The sequence below is a fragment of the Leptosomus discolor genome, chromosome 4 (assembly GCF_034619465.1).
Source record: "Leptosomus discolor isolate bLepDis1 chromosome 4, bLepDis1.hap2, whole genome shotgun sequence".
NCBI lineage: Eukaryota > Metazoa > Chordata > Aves > Leptosomiformes > Leptosomidae > Leptosomus > Leptosomus discolor.
In genome coordinates, this window is record NC_141394.1 from 10,005,001 (window position 1) to 10,027,284 (window position 22,284).

At 61.1% G+C, this 22,284-nt stretch overlaps 2 protein-coding genes across 2 annotated transcripts; both read left to right on the top strand.

Moving 5' to 3' along the window:
* The first annotated feature begins 5,706 nt into the window (after positions 1-5,706).
* Positions 5,707-7,994, top strand: DCTN6 (dynactin subunit 6). Its single transcript, XM_086464299.1, has 7 exons — positions 5,707-5,748; positions 5,930-5,994; positions 6,075-6,180; positions 6,795-6,883; positions 7,088-7,135; positions 7,415-7,557; positions 7,654-7,994. The coding sequence occupies exons 1-7, from the start codon at positions 5,726-5,728 to the stop codon at positions 7,750-7,752; spliced, it is 573 nt and encodes a 190-aa protein (XP_086320425.1). The 5' UTR covers positions 5,707-5,725; the 3' UTR covers positions 7,753-7,994.
* Positions 7,995-10,537: 2,543 nt separating this feature from the next.
* Positions 10,538-22,028, top strand: RBPMS (RNA binding protein, mRNA processing factor). Its single transcript, XM_086464282.1, has 7 exons — positions 10,538-10,600; positions 17,354-17,431; positions 17,977-18,015; positions 18,130-18,192; positions 18,931-19,081; positions 19,950-20,080; positions 21,966-22,028. Exons 1-7 carry the CDS (start codon positions 10,538-10,540, stop codon positions 22,026-22,028), a joined length of 588 nt encoding a protein of 195 aa, XP_086320408.1.
* Positions 22,029-22,284: the final 256 nt, after the last annotated feature.

Genomic DNA, 22,284 nt, shown 5'->3' on the forward strand with positions numbered 1-22,284 from the left:
CCACTGGCACCGGTGCGGTGCCGGCCCCGTCCCCAGCCTGGGGCCACTGGTCGTCGGTCTGTGCCGCAGCTGCTGCGCAGGTCGGGTGGGTTTTCAGCCAGACCCCGGCTCTCGCCCAGCGTTCTGGGGCGAAACGGGCAGTTCCTGGTGTCCCATCCCCGTTTCTCCCTCCCACCTCGGGGGTGCGGTGTTGGGTTGCTGCTGTCGAGGGGCTGGGCAGAGCTGCCCGTGCCCAGGGGGCAGCCAAGGGGCAGCTCCGGGGGCTCTTTGGGCCATGTGGTGCTGCCAGGAGCTGACTGTCCCACGTCTCTCCCTGCGCAGGGACAGACAGATGGACGGGGGAGCCCCAGGAAGAAGCCGGGCTGCCTGCACTGCACAGCTCCAGCTCGGCTGCGGCTTCAGGTCGGTGGTTTGGGCCCTGCTCGGTTTCTGGTTCGGGCTCCCGTTTGTTTCAGGTCTGGCTCCTTGACGGCTCCAGTTCTCGCTCCAGCTTCTGGACAGCTCCAGTCCGGGGATGGCTCTGGCTCGTTCCAGCTCCTGTTTGTGGACGGCTCCAGCTCATTTGCAGGTTCAGGTCTGTCCTGGTTTGGGCTAAACCAGAACTAATTCTGTTTTAGTACTTTAACTTTTCAGTTAAGTCTCCTCTAACTAACGGCACTTTCTGAAACAGCAGCATGTTTTTCTAGACAGTGACTGCTCCCAGCAGTGATAAGGCCTGGTGTTTATAGTTTGTACCAAGGAATGGGATGCAGAGAGGCCCTTGCTTATACTTGTTCTTATAGCGACCGAGGTCACTGCTAAATCTTGTACTCCGTGTTGGGGTGCCGGGAGTGAAGAGGTTCGCAAGCACGAAAAAGGTCGCACCTGCAGGGAGGAGGGAACCGGACAGGTGACCCAAACCTGACCAAGAGTATTCCATCTCACACATATAAACCTGAGGGATCACGAGGGTCCCTCTCTCTTCTTCGATGGCCGACATCTGAGGAGGACTCTGTTCCTGATCCGTGCATCCCTGAATCCAGTGTCTGAGTCCAGCTCCTGCATCCCGCCCCTGTCTTCTGCCGAGTCCAGCCTGGGACTGCCCCAGTGCCAGCCCTGCAGCGTGGTGGTGATGTATCATCATCAGGGTGGGGGGAGTTGGGTTTGGTATTGGTTTTATATCTATTTGTACATATTGTATATATTTCATTATTTCCTTATTCTTATCTTTTCTTTTATTGTTTCATTAAAGCTGTTTTAGGTTTTTTTTCCAAACTGTAAAGTATCTCTCCCTTATTCTCTCTCCTTTTCCCTTTTGGGAGGGGAGAGGGGTTAATAGAGAGCATCTATCATTTGTTAGTGGACAGCCCAGCCTCAACCCATGACAAGGTCATTGTTTCTGCTCTTGTTTTTCAGGTCCGGCTCATCCTGCTCCAATTCCTCCTGGATTTCATCTCCAGCCAACTCGTGCTTGTGAAAATGACCTTGACTTTTGCCCAGGCCGCAAATCAATCACTGTCATAATTGTATGTTATGTAAATATGGACTAACAAGTGTGTAACGAGTCTGGGGTTGTGCACCCCTTGAATAAAGAGCTGGACACAAAACCAGTGAAAAGCACCTTTTGCCCCAGAGACTATCTCAGACGTTTAATTCGGCCTGGTGCATGCCAGCCTCCCAAGCAGCAGGGACCAACACGACCAGACCCCCACCTCCGGCAGGGGTCCACGCACCTGCCCACCCCCCTCCCCTCCCCCCACAGCCCAACGCCCTCCCACCCCACCGCACCCGCGGCCACCCCGGCCCCCGGCTTTGACCCCAGAAACAGCCGACAGGGGCTCCGTTTCTGGGCCCAAAGGCACAGGCCTCGCTCCCTGCTCCAGGCCCCGCAGCCCCTTTCCCAGCCCCGGGCTCCGTTCTCAGCCCTGGGAACCGCCCGGCTCGCTCCGTGCTGCCCAGCCCCAGTGCAGCCCGACAGCTCCAGTCCCCAGAACCCCCACCTGAGCCCCAAAACCCCAGACCCAAGTGTGGTGTCGGGACGGGCCCGGGAGCCCCGGCGGTGTCGGACGGTGCTTGGCAACTGAGCGGGGGGACCTGCGGGGCGGGCCCGGCCCCGTGTGGCCGCGGGCGGCTCGGCCGAAGGCGGGGGGAGCCGGGCTCCGGCCCTCCGGGCTTTATTCCCCGGCGCCCCGGGCCCCGCGGCTCCTCGCGGAGCCTCGGCGCGGCCGCCCGGACACCCGCGCTTCCTCGCCCGCCCCGGCCCCGCCGCCGGCCGCTGCTCGGCCTCGGCCCCGGCCTCACGGCCCCCACCCGCCGCTCCGCCTCCCGCCGCTCCCCCAGCCCCGGCGGCTCGTGCGGGCCGAGCCCCCCCGCTCCTCACCTGGCCCCACCGGGGGACCCCGGCCCGGCCGCTGCCGCCCCGGGGCCGCGATCGGCGCCACCGGCGGGACGAGAGGAGGGGACAGGCGGGGCCGCGGGGCTCAAATCTCCTCGGCCCCGCCCTGCGCACGCGCCCTGGGTACGACCCCGCGCACCTGCGCCAGGCCCCGCCCCGCGCAGGCGCCCTAGGGGCACACCCACGCGCCCCGCCCCGCGCAGGCGCACAGACGCCCCGCCCCTCCGTGCCCCGCCCCGCCCCTCCTCTTCCGCCGCCAGAACGGCGGCCGCGCTGAACGAGGCCGCAGGTCGGAACTGGTTCGGCGGCGCCGGGCGGGGCCCTTCGCTCGGGACGCGGGGCTGCAGCGACGGTGCGGCCCGGGGGCTTTTCCTCGGGCGGTGCGGAGCCCGGGGCCGGTGAGGCGGGGCCGGGCTTGGGGCCGGGACCATTTCTCTCGGGGGCTGAGACCTTGCCGGCGGGGCGGTCCCGGCCGCTGTTGGTCTTTCCTTCGGCTCCCCTGAGGTGCAGGTCCCGGGGCTCTGCCCCGGCCCAGAGAGCCGAGGAGCCGTAGCAGGCCCCGGCTCGGGCCTTGGTCCAGCCTCTCCCAAGCCCCGGAGCCCTGAGCACAGTCTCGGCCGCGGGCAGGAGGAGCCGCGCTCTGGAGCGGGCCCCGAGCCGGGACCTGCCCCGCGCCGGGAGCGGGAGCCGGCGGCCCAAGTCCCGCCGTCCCTGCCTGGGGCTCCGGGTGCTGTTGTCGCCGGGGCTCTGATGGCGCCGAGCCCGGTTTCGCGGAACAGGCACCGGCGGCTCCGCGCAAGCCCCAAAAAAGCCTGGGAACCGGCTGCGGCGCTGGGGCTACCCCGGTACCGTCTGTCTGCACGGGCGTCCCCCAGCCCGTGAGCACCGGCTGGGGAACGGCCCGCGGAGGGGAAGGGGCGTCTCGGCTCCGGAAGCGTTTTGAGCCCGCGGGCCCTCCCCAGAGGAGGCCCTGCCCGCCCCGGGAACGACCGGGGGGCTCCATGGCTGAGCCCCAACCCGTGGGGCTCGGGCTCTGCTGCCGGGGCCTGGAACAGCAACGGGACCGGGGCTGGTTTCCAAGCCCCGACACGGGCCAAATGACCCTCGTTTCACACCCAAAAACCACAACCCCCAGTCCTTGCTGCAGAGCCCCGCGGGGCCGGGCTCAGTCTGTTTTCGGACCATCCAAGTGCCCCGGTGAGCCGGGCTCCAGGCCCCGGCAGTGCAGCACTCGGGCCCTGTTCGCTCAAGCGCTGACCCACACGACTCGGTCTCTCTTTTCAAGGCCCCGCACTGCCCCCACGAGCCTGGTTTCACACCCCACAGACACAAAACTCGCTCTCTGCTTCACAGCCCTAACACTGGCCAAAGGGGACTGGTTCCAAGCCCCCCCCAGTGCAGGACTGAATCTCCCCCACCCCAAAACACAGGACTTGGTCTCAGTTTCTGAGCCCTAAACCTGGTCAAATGAGCCTGGCTCCAACAATGCAGGACTTTTAGTCTCCATTTCTCAGCCAAAAAAAGAGGGATGATAGGAGTTTCAGGGTCCTAAAACTGGCCAAATGAGCCCGGTCCCAACACAGCACTTAGGCTCCATTTTTCAAGCACTTAAACACATGACTTAGTCTCTCTTCCTGAGCCTCAAACCTGTCCAGGTGAGCCTGGTGTCACACTCCCAAAACACAGGACTTAGTCTCTGTGTGAAGGTGCTCAGCCTCACCCCAGGGCACGTGTTCCTGAACCCCCAAGGCTTGCCCTCACTTTTCCTGAAGCGAAACAGGGGTTTGCTCCCCCCAAGGCTGTGTCCAAGTCTGGCAAACACAGGACTTAGTCCCGATTTCAAGCCCCACAAGCCTAGTTTCCTGTCTGAAGGTGCTCACTTTGTTCCTGAGCCCCAAAACACAGGACTGTCTCCATTTCCAAGGCCAACAAATGCAGGACTTGGCCCTGGAAATGTGGGACTCAGTCTCTGGTTTTGAGCCACTGAAGGAGTTTTCCAGTCCCAAACCCGCAGGACTCGCTCTCCCTTTTCAAGCCCTAAAAACACACTTTGTGGGGTTCAGCTCACGTGCCTGGGCTTGACCACACAACTCAGTTCCTGAGCCCCAGCCCCTGAGCTTGGCTTTGAGCTGTGAAACCCTCTGGCTCCGCACCCCAAACCCCAGGAGTTACTTTCCCTCTGGAGCCCCCTGAGCTGCTTCTCCATCCCACCAGCCCAGCTGCTGCTGCCTCAAAACCGGGCCTGGGTCTGAGCCCCAAACCAACCCCCCGTGCCTGGGCCGAGCTCCAGCACAGCCCCCGAGCCAGGGGTCACCTCTCCCAACACCCACCCCGCAGTCTGGGCTGACAAGCCCCAAGGGTTTCAGTCCTCAAAACCCCCAGACCCAAGTGTGGTGTCGGGAGGTGCTTGGCAACTGAGCGGGGGGGACCCGTGGGGCGGGCCCGGCCCCGCCCCGTGTGGCCGCGGGCGGCTCGGCCGAGGGGCGCCGGGCTCCGGCCCTCCGGGCTTTATTCCCCGGCGCCCCGAGCCCCGCGGCTCCTCGCGGAGCCTCCGCCGGCGCGGCCGCTCCTCCTCGTTCCCTTCCCGCGGCAACTGCCCCGCCGGGGCCGCCCCTCGGGCTCCGGGATGCAGCAGCCCCGCTCGCCCACACGCCACGGCCCGGCCGCTGCCGTCCCCTCCCCGCCCTCGCCCTTCTTCCCGGCCCGGCCTCTTCGGCCGATCCCCGCTCCTCACCTGGGGCGGGCGGACACCGCCGCCCCGCGGCTCCGAGCGCCCGGGGCTCCCGGCGCGGGGCCGGGCCGGGCCAGGCCCCCCCCGCCCGAGGAACAGCCGCTGCCCCGCAGCCGCTGCCCCGCAGCCGCTGCCCCGCAGCCGCTGCCCCGCAGCCGCTGCCCCGCAGCCGCTGCCCCGCAGCCCCCCGCCCGCAGACCCGCCCCGGCGGCGCCCGCGCTGGAACTGAGGCAGACGGCGGGCGGGGAAGATGTCGGCCGCCTGGGGCCAAAACTGCCCGGGCCCCGCCCCGCGCAGGCGCTGTGGGGCACCGCCCCGCCCGGCCCGGGGGGAGGAGGCTCCGCGGGGGCGGGTTCTGCGGGGAGGGCGGGGCGTGGCTCGGGGCGGGGCGCCCCGTCGCCCGCGGGGTCCTAGCGCCCGTCCGCCCCACTACGGTAGCACAGAGGACGCTGCGAGCAAACCCCGGCTGCCTTCTAATCGCAGGGGGAGGGGGGGTGGGAAGAGCCGCCCACGGGAGGATCCCCTCGTCCACGGGAGAGCGCAAGGCCGAAGCCCGAAGCCCCCCGGCTTCGCCCCGCCGCTCGGCCCAGCGCAGGCGCACTGCGCCCGACAGCGCTGTCATGGCGGAGAAGGTGCAGAAGAGGTGAGTACTGTTGTCGTTGTCCCCCCCCACCCCCGGCCCTGTCCCCACATACACACACCGGGGCCGCCTTCCCGCCTTTTCTCGCTCCCTTCCCCGCATCTCCGCCCGCTCCCCTCGGCGGTTCCCCCGCCCCGCCCGCTTCCCCTCACAGACACACCCCCCCCCCCGTCCCTTCCCGCAGCGTGAAGATCGCGCCGGGGGCCGTGGTGTGCGTGGAGAGCGAGATCCGCGGGGACGTGACCATCGGTAAGGCCCCCCCCACCCCCAGAGGTGCTGCTGTGGGCGTCGGGGCCGGCCGTGGGGTGACTGCGGTTCCTCCCCGGCAGGGCCCAGGACGGTGATCCACCCCAAGGCCAGGATCATCGCCGAAGCGGGGCCGATCGTCATCGGGGAAGGCAACCTAATCGAGGAGCAGGCTCTCATCATCAATGGGTCAGTAAGAAGCCAGACGATGAACACAGGGCTCTCTCCGAGGGGGTCGTTCCCCAGCACAGCGTCTCGTTTTAGGGGAGCCAACACCCCTAACCCTGCCAGCACAGCTTTGCTGTGAACAGTGTCCCTCAGAGCCAGGCTGGATGGGGAGAGGGTTTGTTTGGGATTCCACAGTGGTGTTCGCGGGCTGGGTTTTGCAGACGGTTGGGGGTTTCTGAGATATCTCAATACATAGCCCATATCAGTCTTGTCAAACCTGAGCTTGTGCTAACAGCTTTTTAAGGAGCAGGGCGTTAGCTTAAAAACTCTGAGGTAGGTATAATTAAAAAAAAACACCAAAACACCATAAACTTTTATACTTTTGTCTGTGTGGCACTGTGGCTAGGGAAGGAGTCCTCCCTCTGTGAAGCCTTCTCCAGCTGACCGAGGTGAAGGATCCTCTCATCCTGAGAATGAGAGACTGTGTGCAAGAGCAAGCAGTCTCAAAACCCTGACAAGTTTAACCGGGTTTGAGTGGGATATACTTGACTTCAGCTTCTCACAAAATCAAGCTGCCAAACAGGACAGTATCTTTGTGATCTCAAAAATGTGAAATATATCCTTCCGTTTTGCAGGTATCCAGAAAATATTACGCCAGAAACTGAGGAAGTGGAGCCCAAGCCAATGGTCATTGGCACCAACAATGTGTTTGAAGTTGGGTGTTGTATCCTTGCAGCGCAGAGAGACACACCATCTGATACGCCACGCTTTCAGATCGGTGCAAGGGGAAGCGTGTGTGGGCTCCGTCAGGGTTTAAACAGCCCAGGGCTGTTTAAGGTGCAGGGTATTGGTTTGAAAATGGCGTTGGGGTTTACCTTTGGAAATAAAAGCAAAACATTTTACAGTTTTCTTTAACACAGACCTGTAGATTCCCAGGCAATGAAGGTGGGAGATAACAACGTCATTGAATCCAAAGGTAAGTCTCGGCTTATCATCTTGGCCCTCATGAGATTTTGCTCCTGTAGATGCTGGGAACAGCAGAGGATTACACAGTGTTGTCTTGCCCTAGCTGAGGCCAGGCTGGAGCTTGTCACAAAGCTGTTATTTTTACACAGAACTCACGTGTGTTACTGCCCTGGTGAGAGCTGGGCCGGGCCGGCTATGGCACTGAGCAGCTTGTGATGTCGATGTTTGGTCATGCAGGGTTTAACCACACTGTGGGCATGACCCCGGGATTCCTCCCTCTTTCTCGCAGCATTTGTCGGCAGGAACGTGATCCTGACAAGCGGCTGCATCATCGGGGCCTGCTGTAACATCAACACCTACGAGGTGATCCCCGAAAACACCGTCATCTACGGAGCCGACTGCCTCCGCCGCGTCCAGACCGAGCGGCCGCAGGTGGGTGTGACACACGGGTGACACACCGTCACCCTCCCGGCCGCCCTCGCGATGGCAGCCGGTCCACCGCCTGACCTCCCCTGCATCTGTTTCCAGCCCCAGACGCTGCAGCTGGATTTCCTGATGAAGATCTTGCCAAATTACCATCACCTAAAGAAGACCATGAAGGCCACGTCCACCCCTGTCAAGAGCTGAGCACCTTCTGCTGCCGGTGGCTGACTGGGGGGTTTCGTCTCGTCCTGTGCAGCATGACACGGCCCTGGGAAGTGGCCAATCTCCGCGTCCCTCATTCCATCTTTGAAAAAAAAAACCTCAACCCCTTGCTTATTTGTGTCCTTTATTTATATTGAAGCTCTGGATCCGTTCTCTCTCACGCACTAACTCTATTGTATATGTGCTTTGTTTTACGAATAAAATGTCACCTGCTCTTCTCTCAAGGGGGGACTGCCGTCCTTTCTGGGACAGGTACCCTGGTCATACAAGCACTGACATGGCTGCCTTCCCCTGGCCTCGGGCCGGGTGTCCCTGTGGCCACTCCTTGGGGACAGCCCGGGCTCTCGCTCCTTCACCGACCTGCCGGCAGAGGGAGATGGGCCTACACCGGGAGAGAGCCGGGCTCCTCAGAGGGAGGGGTCACATGGCCCCGCACCCCCGAATCCATGTGGATGGCGGGGTGGGAAAGGCTCCAGGGCCGGTGCCACCCTCTCTCTCTTGCCCCCCGAAAGCTGCCTCCTGCTCGGCTTCCCCTCCCAGAGGGTCCAGAGCAGAGCTGAAGCTCCTCTGCTCCTCAGCCCTTCTAGTGGGCTTCAGATGTATCCACGCTTCCCAGCTGGCCCCTCAAGATTCCCCAGGGATGTTGTTCACAACTTCCCCTTCTATCCTTTTACAACAGCCCAACGTTCTGTCTTGGCACATAAGAAAATTGATGTTGGAGCAGAAATTCCCGCAGGAAAGAGATGAGAGAGCGTCAGCAACTGGAATCCCATTTACCAGCTGAGCTGCAGGATGTGGCGTTTCGATTTGGGACCAGGGGTTTCAGGTGGGACAGGCCAAGGCACAAAAACGGAACCGATCGGCTTTTTCTCCCCAAATTCAGTTGCAGGGATACCAAAAATTAAAACCCACCATTGTTTGCTGTTGTGATTCCAACCCGGGGTCCAGCGCTGCTGGGAAACTGCAGCTCTTCCCCAAAACCGAGTCCAAATAAGGGCTGCGAACATTGTCCCGGCCGCCACCGCCTCCCTGACCCACCCCAGCCAAACCTTTTTGTGGAGATGCCCATGGAGGGGGAAAACAATGGGAGACGAAACACATCTCTTTTCTCCAAGTTCTCCCCTTGCCTAAGGATAAGGCAATCTTCTGCTGGGAATTTACTCCAAAAGCAAGTGGCTCCAGCAGATTTGGATAACTAAATCGGTCCCCGAGCTTTAGATTCCCTCTCAGGGCCACCTACCCTCATAGCCAGACACTTCCCGCTCCCCCAAATCCAGCTGGCACGTCTCGTTTCTATCTCCCTCCCAGCACGAGAGGTTCTGCTCTGTAAATCACCACCACGGGGAGGCTGGAAACCAGTCGGTGATGGGGCTGAGTCCGTGCGGGCAGCCGGCAGGACATGCGGGCAGCTGCCTGCAGATTTGTTGCGACCACTGAGTTGCAGGAAGGCGAGCCGTGACCTTAAACGCCCGTTTGGTACAAGCCCTCTGCCATCGGCAGGATGTCCTCGGTGTCACCTCTGGTATCCACGTATTGTGTGCGGGCAGCATCTGCTCCAGACGTGGCTGCTGGTCAAACGCTCTTCACCCCGAGGGTCTCCGTAACGCCGCTCTGGAGCTGAGCACAGCCCTGCGGGACGGCAGCCCCATCTGTGGGGATGTGGCAGGGCTGGGGTCAATCTGAAAACAAGATGTAAAATCAAGTGAGCAGGGTGTAAGGTCCAGCACAGGCTCACCTAAAGCCCAGCCTAAGCAGGGAGTGGGGTGGGAGCCTAAATGCAGCCCTGGGGCAGTGGGCGGCTGAGACCCCAGGTGGGGCTGGTTGGGGCGATGAGCCCCTGCCGGCCCTGTGTCCTGCCAGGGGTGAGGGCAGAGGTGGGGTGGGCAGGGCTGGTCACCTCCCTCCTGTGCTCTGTGTCCCCAGCACTGTCCCCTCCTCTACCCCACAGCCCTGCTACAGCTGTGTCCTTGGGACTGTATCCCGTGTCCCCCAGTGTTGATTCCCATGTCCCTAGGACTGTGTCCCATCTCCCCAGCCTCTCCTGTGTCCCTAGCCTTGTGCCTTGTGTCCCCAGCCCTGTGTCCTGAGTCCCCAGCCATGTGCCTGGTGTCCCCAGGACTGTGCCCACATCCCTAGCCTTGTGTCCCATGTCCCCAGTCTCGCGTCCTGTATCTGCAACCCCTGTGTCCTGTGTCCCCAGTCTGTGTCCTATATCCCTGGGACTATGTCACATGTCCTCAGCCCTGTGTCCCCAGCCTTGCGTCCTGTACCCCCACGTCTGTGTCTAGTGTCCCCGGCCCTGTGTCCTGTGCCCCCAAGCCTTGTCGCCTGTATCTCCAAGCCCACGTCCAGTGCCCCCAGACTTGTGTCCTGTATCCCCAGGTCCCTCGCCTATGTCCCATGTCCCTGGGACCGCGTCCCACGTCCCCAGCCTTCTGCCCGCCTCCTCAGTCCCGCACCACCCGTCCCATCTCCCCCATCCCGTACCCACGGCCCCAGCCCTGCCCTCTCCCCCCCATCCCCCCCCCCCCCCCCCCCCGCCCCCCGCTGCCCTCCATCACCCCCCCCTCCTCCCCTTTCTCTTTCCCCTCCCGCCCCCTCCCGCCCCGTCCCTCCCCCCGGCCCCCGCCGCCCCGCCCCGGCCCCCCCACCACCACCCCCCGCCCCCCCCCCCCCCCTCCCGCCGCCCGCCGCCGTCCAGCCTTCAGCACCGCCCGCCCCGGACGCGGCTGCCGCCGGCGGGACCAGGAGCCTGGCCGGACGCACCATGAGCAGCCTCCCCGCCGACCGGGAGGGCGGCCCCGCCGACACCGGCCTGCCCGAGGAGGAGGTAAGCGGGTGGGGGGGTGGAACACCCCGCGGCGAGGTGGGGGGTGGGGGGGTTTGGGGGGGGGGGTCCGGCATCCCCCTCCCCACCCGGGAGGTGGGGGTCCAGTCGGCTTCGGACCCGATGCTGCTCGGGGTGGGGTGGGGGGGGCACGGACGGCGGGCAGAGCATCCCTCGCTGCCGGGGACCCCCCCACACACCCACCCCCGGGCGGGGCCACTGCATCCCCCCGGGTCCCCCCGCGAACACCCCTCCGCCTCCCCGGGGAAGATGTTCTGAGCGCAGGGAAGCCCCGCTCAAGACATGCAGCTCCCCGGGGTTATTGGGGGGGCATGTGTGCCCAAAACAGCCTCACCCCCAGCCCCCGTGGGTGCTCGGCGCTGCTGGGGTGGCTTTCACGGGGTGTCGGTGGGTCCCATTTGCGACGCTCTTTCAGTGGGTCTCACCCCAAAGATGTACGAAATGTGTCCTCGCATCTCTTTCAGTCGGTCCTACCCAAAGATGTACAAAATGCGTCCCCACGGGGGGACAAACCCCACGCCCCGCCAACAGGGACAAGAGCGGGTTTTTCTTCGTCGCAACTGCAAAGTTCCTGGTTTTAGCCGTGACCTTGAGACGGGAGTTTGGACTTTGGGAGGGTGAGAGCAGGCAGATAGGATCTCTTCCTTGCCTTTCACCCGCTGGGCTGCTCTGGCATGTCCCCACTGGCTTTTCGGTAGGGTCTCTGGTTGATAGACAATGCTGGGATGCACCGCAGCTCCACTCACCTGCTGTCACCTACCTTGATGTTTTTCATTCCAGCAGTGGTTCCAACCTAAAACTTCCCAAAGTTTCCCAAAATGCCCCAATAATGGGGAATTTTTTTCTGCTGGTGGCCTCGCCGTGTGCAGGGCAGACGATGCTGCCGGGTCCTTGCGGGTGTGTTGCTTGGATGGGCATGGTGATGGGAGACGTCCGTCGAGGCCCGTTGCTTTCCCCGGTGGCGTGGGCATGTGCCGCGCTGGCCAAGGGCAGCCCTCGCCCTGCTCCCGCCTGGATCCGGGGGCTGAGGGGCCGGCCGTCACACTGCTGGCCCTTTGGGGACCTTGCGATGCAGCTCTGCTCGGAGGGATGCTGGATTTGAGGAGTCCCTGGAGGGGATGGCTGCGAGGTGACAAGGTCCCCCACCATGCTGGGGACATGTTAGGAGGCCGCTGGCCACTTGTGCTTGCTCCTCTGGTGCCAGGCAGGTATTTTCCCTGCACGAGTTTTCCCCAGCTCTGTCTGGAAGAGCCGGTGCTGTCGAGTATTTGCTTAAGCTCAAGGGAAGGGGGTTGCTCAGCTACTGCGCCCTACCTCGCCCCTCCCTGGGGCTTGCCTTCCAGCCTTGTGCCACCCCCCCCCCCAAAAAAAAAGAAAAAGAGGAAGAAGCAGCACCCATCCTAGGGAGGTCAATCAGGGGGCTGCCAGGTGGGACAAGACCCCCCCCCGGCGGCTTTGTCCCTGCTCCCTCTGCCTCCTCCCTGGGCTGGCAGGAGTCCCACTGACTGCTCCTGGCACCCCAGGGCGGCCTCCCCATCCCTCTTGCCTCCCTCCACCCGGGAGGGACCCCCCTGGTGCGGTGTGGGCTGGGGGGGTTCCCCGCAGAGGAGCCTGGAGTGGGGCAGAACAATTTGGAAAGGAGGTCACGTCACTTCGGCCGGGCGAGAACGGCATGTAAAAGCCTCGACGGAGGCCTTATTTGGTAGCGGAGCAGCTCCGGAGAGCCCGGCTCGTGGCCCTCAGCCCCGTCCCATGCCAGATCCCTCATCCCGGGGGACCAGCAGCATGGAGAGGGGACCCCAGGGTTGGTTTCTGGGGGAGAAGGTGCCCAGCGAATGGATTAGTTTTGCCCCCGTGGCCCCTGCGTCGCATCGCCGCCGTGCTCCCGCTTCCTTTCCTCCTTTCAGCGCGGGGTTTGGAGGGTTTGGGAGCAAGCACACGGCCGTGCGTGACCCCCGCCCGTGCCCGCCGCTCCTCCACTCTGTTGCAATCTCCCATCTGTTCCCTTGGCTTCTCGCTGGCTTTTCCTCCGCCGCTTCCTCGTTCCAGCCCCAGCAGCTCCGGACTCGCTCTTCCCTGCGGGCTGCTCCTCTTCCTCCCGTCCTCCGCCGGACGTTTGGCTGCCGCTCCGGCGAAATGGCTGTGGGTGGCGGGGAGGGAGGCTGATCCCGATCCTCCCGCATCCCAGGGGTCGGAGGAGCCAGCATCCCTCGGCCTCAGCCTTGTTTATATCGGGGAGTTTTGCGGGTTGATGGCGTGCGTACACACAACCCAGGAATCCAAACCCAGCTGAGGAGAACACTCCATTAGCAGAGGGAGTATTTACGCAAGGACTAATCCCTGCGGGACTGGAATGCACCCCACCGCGGGGGAGGCAGCACCCCGCTTTGCCGGGTGGGTGTGGGGGGATGGATGATGACACTCCCCTTGCCCTCTTTTACGGCTCGATCGCAGCCCCGTGCCATCGCCATCCTGCTCCCACCAGGGTCCGGCTGCTCCGGTGGTGCCTCCCCGGCGGCGGGCAGTCAAGCGGCTAATCGGCTGGTGGAGAATTAAAGCGAGCCCCCGCTGAAAGGTGGCGGACGGGGAGCTGGGGTTGAAGGAGGCAATTAAATACCTCGTGAATGAATCACCCAGGCGCCTTCCGCCTCTCCCCTCCGGCCCCCAGCCTGTTAACGTTTACCTGTGGTGGTTTGTGCAGAGGCAGGGGTGCGTGACCGTGCCGGCGAGGTACCCGGCATTCCTCGGGGTGCCACCATCCGACAGGGGTCCAAGGCAGGCAAATGTCTCCCTGGTGCCTGCTTACATTTGGGAGACAAACCTGACTTGTGGCTTCGTGGGAGGAAGAGGAGGAGGAGGTCTGGCGCTCTGTCACAGACCTCTCCATGCTGGGGCCATCCTTGAGCCGTGGTCTGGAGACCCCAGCCACCTCTTGGCCCAAGTCCCTGCCTTTCCTCGAGTGTCCCCAGCCCATCCCAGCAAGCCCTCCCCAGACCCTCTCCAGCATCCCTTAAACTGGCCCCAGATAGGACGTGGTATTTCGGGGAGAGCAGAAGGTGATGGTGGGACGCAGAGGAGCAGAGGTGAGAGCGACAGGCCAGAAGTGGGATGGAGACAGCTTCCTAGGGAGAGGAGAGTAGCAGAGGCTAGGAGGAGACTTTCTGCAGGGACAATAAAAGCTGGGGAGGGGGACAAACCAGGAGCAAGGTGGAAGAGGTGGGATCCAGCGGCTCTGGCAAATCTTGGAGCTGTGGGGCGCAGTGGCAGGAGCAGAGGAGGACTATGGAAAAAGGACTTTGTGCACTCCTTGTGCGGTCCCATGCTGTCATCCCTGCTGAAGGAAATCAAGGTGGTGGTCACCCGTGAGGTCCTGCACTCACAGCCGGTGGCTTCCCAGAGCAAACGTTGGCACTTCTGACCTGGAAGAAACCTTTGGTTTCACCCCCAAATTGCCACAAGAAGGAGAGATGGAGAAATGCTCCACCAAGAAGAAACTGAAAAACATCTGTGCAGCAGAATCAAGACGAAACAGCTTGGGCTGTCCTAACCCCAGCAGTGTTTGGGCTGCGGGAATCCCACCGCCATGCTAGAGCACCCTGCACTAATCCTTGCTCAGGAGCTGTAGGTCTGGCCCCATCCCACAAGACACTTGGGAGCACGTCTCACCCGCTCCACCTCCGAGAAAGGGCAATTTTTCCCTGTGGAAGAGCATATACCTGCCTGCCAGCTGGCAATGCCTCTGATAAGGCTTTTTTTTGACCCCCTTGAGGGCAGGATTTTGCCCTGGGAGTGTTTCTGGTAGAGGATGGAGGCTGAGCTCTTGGGATCTCTCAGCACAGGAAAGCCTGGAGCAGCTCCCTGCGGGCTGAAGCTCCTCTTCCATTTAAGGGCAGGAGTAATATTTCCGCCTCAAAATCTTCCCCTTGGCAAAAGGATATCCGTCCAGCCTGCTGGGAATTATCCCCGAGGACGCTCCCTTTCTCTGCCAGTCCCACCTCGTTTTAATACAGCCCAAATCTTCCTACCTGCTTGTTCCCCAGCCCAGTGAAGGGATGCTCTTTACGTAGGACCTACTCAAACGTCCCTTGGGTGGGGTATGTCAGCCCCCCCGGCAGCTTTTTGCAGGGTACAGATGGGGAGCACCCATGACCTCATAACTCCTCCCTCCTCCCCCAGCCTCCAACCGTCCTTTGGGGCTGGAAACCAGCTGGGGGATCCTTCGTAGCCCTTCTCCCGCTCGCCGCTGTATAATTTTACAGTTTAAAACTTGGCCGACCTGCGTTTGAACTTTCAAAGAAAACAAGTCATTACAGAAGAGAAGCCCTTCCTTTGCGAGGCCGAATTTCGGAGGGTTTTTCAGGGTCTTTTATCTCACCCATCTCTCTGCTGCATGGCTATGGGGTTAAATGATCTGGTGAGCCGGGCTTGTAGGGGTTTGGATTTCAGAGACTGTGGCAAATTGGCAGCGGGTTCTCCCCCGAAGCCGTCTCCAACGCCTCTGGTGCTTCATGCAGCTCCCTGGTGAGGGGAGAGGTGGGAAGCCAGTGTGCCAGGGAGGATGGAGGCTTGAGGGATGATGGAGAGAGGGGGGACCACGCAGGGTCCTCAGGAGCCAAACCCAGCTGGGAGGGTGGATGTGTCTGGCAAGCCAATTCCCCAGATAACAACCACGCTGAGGCGGACCTGTCTGAAGGGGAATATTTTTTCCCCTAGGAAAGGATAAATTTGCCTTCCTTACATTGAATTTCATGGACACAAGGGGAGCTCCTCTGGATGAATCCCTCCCCAGACGCTGCTGGGAGAAATTCAGGCAGTGTCTCCATTAAGAGATAGTGCAGTGTTGGACTCCTTGGGATGCTCCATCACCTTCTGATCTCAAAAGATAGGCTGAAAGTTGGCGGGCCTCCCCCAAGGCACCTTGAGGGGTGCTTCCAGCCCACCATGGATGGTCCCAGTAGAGGGGACAGGCTACTGGGCTGTGCCTAACTGCAGCCCTGGCTCAGGAAGGGGTGAGGACATGCCTGCACTGATCCCATCCATCCTGGGGCTCTCAGCATCCCTCTGGGCAAGGCTCCTGAGCATCCTTTCCTGACTGGAGCAGGGCTTGCTTTCCAAGAAGAGTCAAGTGTGGGATGGCCTTACTTTCACGGCTGGCTTGTTTTCTGGCAGCCCCCATGCACCCAGCGATGGGTACCAGCAGCTATGGGTATCACCGGGGTTGTTGACACAAGGGCTATATGCAAACAGCCCTTTTGTTATTTAATAGATATAGGTCAGCCAGAGGTTTTTGTTACACAAAGCAGGAATGTTTGCTGCTCCCAGGCTTGGAGATGGGGTAGATAGCTTATCTGCAAGAGAAAGAAGAAATGTCAGCAGAAGAATAGGCCTGGGCTAGCTGTTTCGCATGTCTGTGTCCCAGAGAATGGGGGGGCAGGGTGCCTGGCCAAATAATAAAATAAAATAAAATAAATAAATCAAGGTTTTCCCCTCCTCCAGCCCAAATCTGGCAGTTTGGCACCCGGGGTAGGTGACCTTGGTCTAGCTCCTCCAGACCAGCTCTCACAAGGCATGTGTGTGCCTGAAAAAATAAGCTACAGCCATCAAATGCTCCAGATTACCTCCTGGTAAGATGCTATGGGAGCAGCAGGAGCGGGGCTGGCTCACTAACAAGTCTGGAGCCAAGGGGGATGGGAATGAAGGGACCCCACCGACATGGGCAGCGTCCCCAGGTTACCCAGCAAGAGCAGAGCTGGTGGGTGATGGCAGCCAGGGTCAGATCCACCCATGGGGGTGCAGCAGGGCTGAGACCAAGCCAGCAGCTCCCTCCCCAGCGAAGTCTGAGCCTAAATACAGCCCCAGAGCTGGGGGTGGGGGGGTCCAGGTGCGTCCAGTTGGGGCCGTCATCAGTCCCAGACTCCTGTGGGCCATTGGTCACCAAAGTGTTTGGATGAGATTTTGGGGATGAGGAGAGGGGGACCGGCAGCAGATCCAGCTGTTGGGCTCCTGGCTCCACACAGCTCCCCCAGTTACGAGCTGGTCATAAAGCAAAACCATCCCAGCACGGGGTCTTACCCAGGTGGGGTTTGCCCATCCCCGAGAAGACCCACACCCTGCCTCGGGGTCAGTGGAAGCAGGGTTTCTGCGAGCCGCCCCGGCTTTGGGGATGCTGCACCATGGCAAACATTAGATCCACCCAAAAGGAGTTAAAAGCCCTTGAAAGGTGGCTTTTATAAATTGGGGACAGGCTGCTTAAAACCAGCCCCTTCCAAAACAGGGCTGTTCCTCCAGGAGGAAGAGTTGTGGTTTGCTTCTCCTGGTCCTTAATGAGTCGCTGCAATTAAACAGAGACAATAGGCATTGTCTGCAGAGTAAGGGCTCTGCTGGGGATGCCAGGAGAGATCCTATTTGCCAGACTGGGATAGGAAGGTGCTGGGATGCTGGGATGCTGGCAGCCTTTTCAACCTGGATGGGACTCGGTGTGCTTAGGACGGGTCTCATTTATCTTTCCATGGTGTCTCAGCAGCTTGCTCCACCACCACCCAAAGGATGGGGACATCCCTCCCAAAAATGCCACATCCCCAAAGTGTAGCTTAAGGCTTTTGGCTGCCCACAAGATTCCCTTGGGGCTGGCATCATCCCTCTGGTGTGCCGCCACCAAAGGCTGCAGGAGACCTGGGGTATCCCTAAGTTAGGGATAAGGGAGGGTCCCCAGGAACCTCCTTTCTTCTCTTCTAGGTGAGGACGCTCTTTGTCAGCGGATTGCCTCTGGACATCAAGCCCCGGGAACTTTACCTGCTCTTCAGGCCCTTTAAGGTACCAGACTTGGGAGGGGAGAGGGGGGCTGGAAGCATGGGGCTGGCCCCCTGCCCTATTCCCATGGCCCCACCAACCTTGTTGGGATCTGGGAGCCTGCTGGTTTCCCCCAAAAAAGTCTGATTTGGTCATTTTATTTACAGAAACAAGTTTCTGTGCCTTTTTTTCCCCAATAAACCATAGGAAAATGGCATCGAGCACTTCGATTGCACCGGGGTTTTAATTGCACATTGACTTGCAGCCTGTTAAGCAGCAGAAGAGCATTGGCTGCAAACCCCTCTTCACCCTGCCAGACCTGCAGCTCAGACACCGGCTCTTTTCAAACACAAAGGATAGTATCATCAGGCATCCAGCATCCCTACAAAAATCCAGCGGCAGCAAGTCCCCGTGCTGGTGCTGAGCCTTGGCAAGCTCCCCTCTGTGCCCACTCGATGCCTCCCAGCTGTAGGGCTGCTGGGTGATGGGCACAGGAGGTTTCCCTCTCCAAGTACAGCTGAATCGCAGGGGATCTCCACCAAACACCCTTTTTTATTCTTTTCTTGCAGGGGTACGAAGGGTCTCTTATCAAACTCACCTCCAAGCAGGTAGGAGCTGAGCATCCCACCCTCCCTCAGCACCGCTGGTCCCCGGGGTGGGGGGATCCTCCCCTCTGCTCCCTGCCAGCCTGGTTGATGGTGCCTCCTCTCCTTCCTCCACAGCCCGTAGGCTTCGTCAGCTTCGACAGCCGCTCCGAGGCGGAGGCAGCAAAGAACGCTCTGAACGTGAGTACGCCTGGTCGCTCCATTTTGTTGAGATTTTTTTCCCCTCGTTTCCCCAGATGCTCTCCAAATTCCTCCATCCTGGAGATGTGCATCTCCTATGCCATCTGGCCCCACCGCATACCCATCCCTCCAGCTGGTCCCCATCAGCTGCTTCTCATCTGCATCCTCCCTCCTGGAGGGGCTGCATCCCTCTCACCTTTCCCAGGGCCATCCGGGAGGGCTTGAACCCTAAGGATTAGAGCCTTAGATATGAGTCTGCAAGAGACGCCTTTCCCAGCCTCTCCTGTTTCTTCATCGGGAAAAATCCCAGCTAAAGCTGTAAAGGAAAAAAGCAAATTTCACTTTCATTTAGCAGCTCCCTCATACCTCTGTGAAGTTAACCTCCTGAAAACAGTCACAGGGAGAACCTCGTGGAGCCCATTCTCCAATTCCTCCCCGGGTTTTGGCTTAGTTTTTTTTTTTTTTTTTCCCTGTCTTCATTTTCAATGTAAAACTTTTTTTTTTGGCTCCGCTAATCCCTCTGGATAAGAGCTCGACAGTGCGGGATGCCGACTGCCAAATATGGTGCCGATGCTAAAGATGCCGGAGGAATGTGAGCCGCCTCGGGGCCCGGCAAATTAGCTCATTTCAAGTCTGGAAGTTGAAAAAAAAAAAAAATAAAAATTGGGAGTTATTTTTGCTGCAGGGCTGGCACGTGGCGGTGCTCGCCCACCCGTCGTGCCTCCTTCCCTCCTGCAGGGCATCCGCTTCGACCCCGAGATCCCCCAGACGCTGCGGCTGGAGTTTGCCAAGGCGAACACCAAGATGGCCAAGAGCAAGTTGGTGGGCACCCCCAACCCCAGCACACCTCTCCCCACCGCTGTACCTCAGTTCATCGCCCGGGAGCCCTGTAAGTACCAGCCTTGGCTCTCCCGGGGGAGCCCCATGGGGTCCCCCTGACCTGCCACCACAGCAGTGCCAGCAGTTTTTGGGGTGGCAGGCGCCGGGGGTTGCCCCCATCCTTATTTGCCCTGGGAAAACACCTTATTCAGGCAATTCGCTGTTGCACAAAGATCATGGGTGGATGTAGCGATGCCGGGCCCCCAGCACGGGATGCTGGAGGGAGCAGGGATGCCGCAGGGGGTTGGTAATGGGGAATGCCAGGTCCATCTGTAGGCAGCAGCGCCTGCTTGCTGCAAACGCAGTGGCACCTGCCAGCCGGTGGCCAGGGGTCCCCAAAGGTGGCTACTGGTGCTGGAGAGGACCCAGGGGAAGGTGACAGCCGGCTTGGCAGAGCGCGCAGGAGCGCGACGGGCCCGTGGTGCTGCTTCACCATGCTGGGGATTTTCTGAATCATGGCTGGGGGTCTCGGTGGAGACCTCGTCGATGTCTTGCCGTGAGCGCGCCGTTCCCATTTCTGCTACTGGAAGAGCATTTCTCGCGCGGACGCCCGTTCCTCGCCTCGCTTCTGCGCACGAGCATGAGCCGCACGCTCTCCTTCGCGCCCACCGACGCCAGATCCCTGGGGTCATTAAACATCTCGGAGATGATGTGCCCAGCCCCAAGCATTGCTCGTCGCTGGCCGAGCCCTGCGTTTTCCCAGCGGGCAAGTTTGGCTTTGCGGGTCGGCTCTCGCCAGCAGCACTGGCACGCCGCACTTCTCCGGGGGAAGCTCCGCTCCTGCTCCCGCCTGCTTTGGGGGGAGAAGGAAGGACCTGCGGTGGCGTGTGGCGTGGTTGGGGCCGCGGCCGTTAACTCTCCTTCTTCTTTTCTTGCAGATGAGCTCACAGTGCCTGCACTTTACCCCAGTAGCCCTGAAGTGTGGGGGCCGTACCCTCTGTACCCAGCGGAGTTAGCACCTGCTCTACCTCCTCCTGCTTTCACCTATCCCGCTTCGCTGCACGCCCAGGTAATTCAGACCCATCTGCCACCACTGCGCTCACCCTCCCACCCACCCTGGAATCCTCTCCCTTCCCCTGGGTGCTTGCCGCACCATTAACCTCTGCCCGGCTAACAGGCGCTCACTCCCCCCCACTCCCTGAGATTTAGGGATGGCACCTGAATAGAGCTGAGCGCTGGCAGTGGGGCGTGCGGGCGGCACCGCCTGCCTCTCCCCAAACACCTCTCTCTGCCTTCCTACTTTTGCTCTTGCCTGCGCCAGGGCCAGGCAGGGAGGGAGGGATGAGGGATGCTCGCTGGGGTTGGACTGTCCCCATCGCTCCCGGAACTGAAATGACCCGTCCAGCTGCTGGTGCGGTACAAGATGAGGGCTCCCAAGCCTCCAGCCACCCCTCGAGCATCGCTGGGATGCCGTTTGCTGGATGCGGAGCGTGAAGCAAAGCGACTCTGACGGGGAGGAGAAGGCAAGCGAAGCGCAAATGGAGGATCCATCTTTTATTGACGAGGTGCTCGCTTGTCACAAGCGCTTTTCTGCTGGGTGGCCCCTGATGGCAGCACGTGGCCGTTAAAAATTAACCACCCACCCCAGGAGAGGAGCAGAAAAGAGAAGAGAAGAGAAGAGAAGAAGTGGAAATGGAGGTGGTGGAGGATTTCTTGGCAGTGCCAGCCTTTGAAATGTTTCCCGGAGCAGCACTGCGGGGATGCCAGGAAGAGACCCCGGCTGTGAAGGCAGGGAACAGGCAGCTGCCTCCCCAGCAGCCATGCCGGACATCATCCCAGATTTCGCTCATCACCACTGGCTCCGGCTTGGCGGTGAGCAGGAGGAAATGACCGCACGGAAACAGATTTGCTGGATAAGCCACATCCCGAAAGACTTTTGGCCCCGGCCCGCCAGGATTGAGCTGGCTTATCCGGAACCACCATCGCTTGGAGCCGGAGGCAGCTGGGGGCTGGTTTGAGCGGGAGGGCGAGGAAAAGTGCTCAGCGTACAAACCAGCCGCCGCCTTTGGACGAAACTCTGGCTTTTTGGGCCCTGCTGTTTATAGGAAGACCGGCGGTAAATATTATTGCAGCTACGTACTTGCCTTGTCAAATAACCACTAACAGGCAGCACCTGCGCTGCTCGGGAGGCCGGGGAAACGGCTGGCAAAGGAAACGGAGGCGTAAGGAGGTTCTGAGGACCCCCTGGGAAAACCCAGGCTGAGACCTCATGTTAGGTGCTGTCAGAAGAAATATTATCTACCGTGGTTATAAAGCCAGCGTGGCAGGGAGGGTGGTGGTAGCACCTTCTTCGGTCACCCCTGGGTGCTGCGGTGAAGCAGGCAGCGCTCCTTTACTGGGGGGCCACAGCCTGTTGTCCCTGTCACTCTGTGCGGCTACCGGCACCGTGGGTTCGGTGGGGGGTGTTGGAAAGGGGTGCCACCACCCAAACCGGAGCTCCTCGCTGCAGGGTGGCCTACCTGGCTGGGTCCTGCAGAGAGCGGTGGGACGGGGAACCTCAGGATGGTGGGGCCGATGTGGTGTTATCCAGCAGCGCACCGAGTGCCCATGGGCAGGCGGCGAGAGCTGCCGGGTTTTGGGGTCTGATGTTTTCCCCTGCCCCATCTCACGCAGGCTTTGCAGTGTTAAGAGGGGATAGGCCACCTCCTGCTTGGTGAGACCGTGGTGCCGCTGTCCCAGCTCGGTCCTGCTGCAAACAGAGATTCTGGGGGCCGTGGTTGGCTCCAGACAGTGTCACTGTCCCAACCGGAGCTGGGACAGCTGTACCAATTGCACTTCAACCTCCCTCTGCCCTGTGCCTGGGGACGGCTGGGAAAGGAGTGCAAAGGCAGCCAGCTCTTGCCAGGGTGGGCAGCCACCACCCCTCTCACCCTGTGCTCCTCTTGTCTTTGCAGATGCGCTGGCTCCCTCCCTCCGAGGCTGGTTCTCAGGGCTGGAAGTCCCGTCAGTTCTGCTGAATGCCGGGTGAGTGCCGCCTCCGCGCTCCCTCGTCCTGTGCCGGCACGGTGGGCTGGGGGCCACTGCCCCCCTTACCCTGGGCTCCCCCTGCCACGACTCTCGGGGCCTCTGGCAGCTCCGGGTGGGTGGCCAGACCCTACTCCCGCGCTGGCAAGGCCACTTTCCGGTCCCCCCTCCTTGCCCCCAGGAAGGGGACATCTCTGCCACTGTCCACCCCAAGGCTTTCCCAAATATCCTGAGGCGGGATGGAAAGGC

Coding starts and splice junctions, on each gene's coding strand:
- DCTN6 (XM_086464299.1), top strand. CDS start 5,726: ATGGCGGAGAAGGTGCAGAAGAG. Junction 5,995..6,074: donor CCGCGGGGACGTGACCATCG/GTAAGGCCCCCC, acceptor CCTCCCCGGCAG/GGCCCAGGACGGTGATCCAC. Junction 7,136..7,414: donor CAACGTCATTGAATCCAAAG/GTAAGTCTCGGC, acceptor TCTTTCTCGCAG/CATTTGTCGGCAGGAACGTG.
- RBPMS (XM_086464282.1), top strand. CDS start 10,538: ATGAGCAGCCTCCCCGCCGACCGGGAGGGCGGCCCCGCCGACACCGGC. Junction 18,016..18,129: donor TCAAACTCACCTCCAAGCAG/GTAGGAGCTGAG, acceptor CTTCCTCCACAG/CCCGTAGGCTTCGTCAGCTT. Junction 20,081..21,965: donor CCGCTTCGCTGCACGCCCAG/GTAATTCAGACC, acceptor TTGTCTTTGCAG/ATGCGCTGGCTCCCTCCCTC.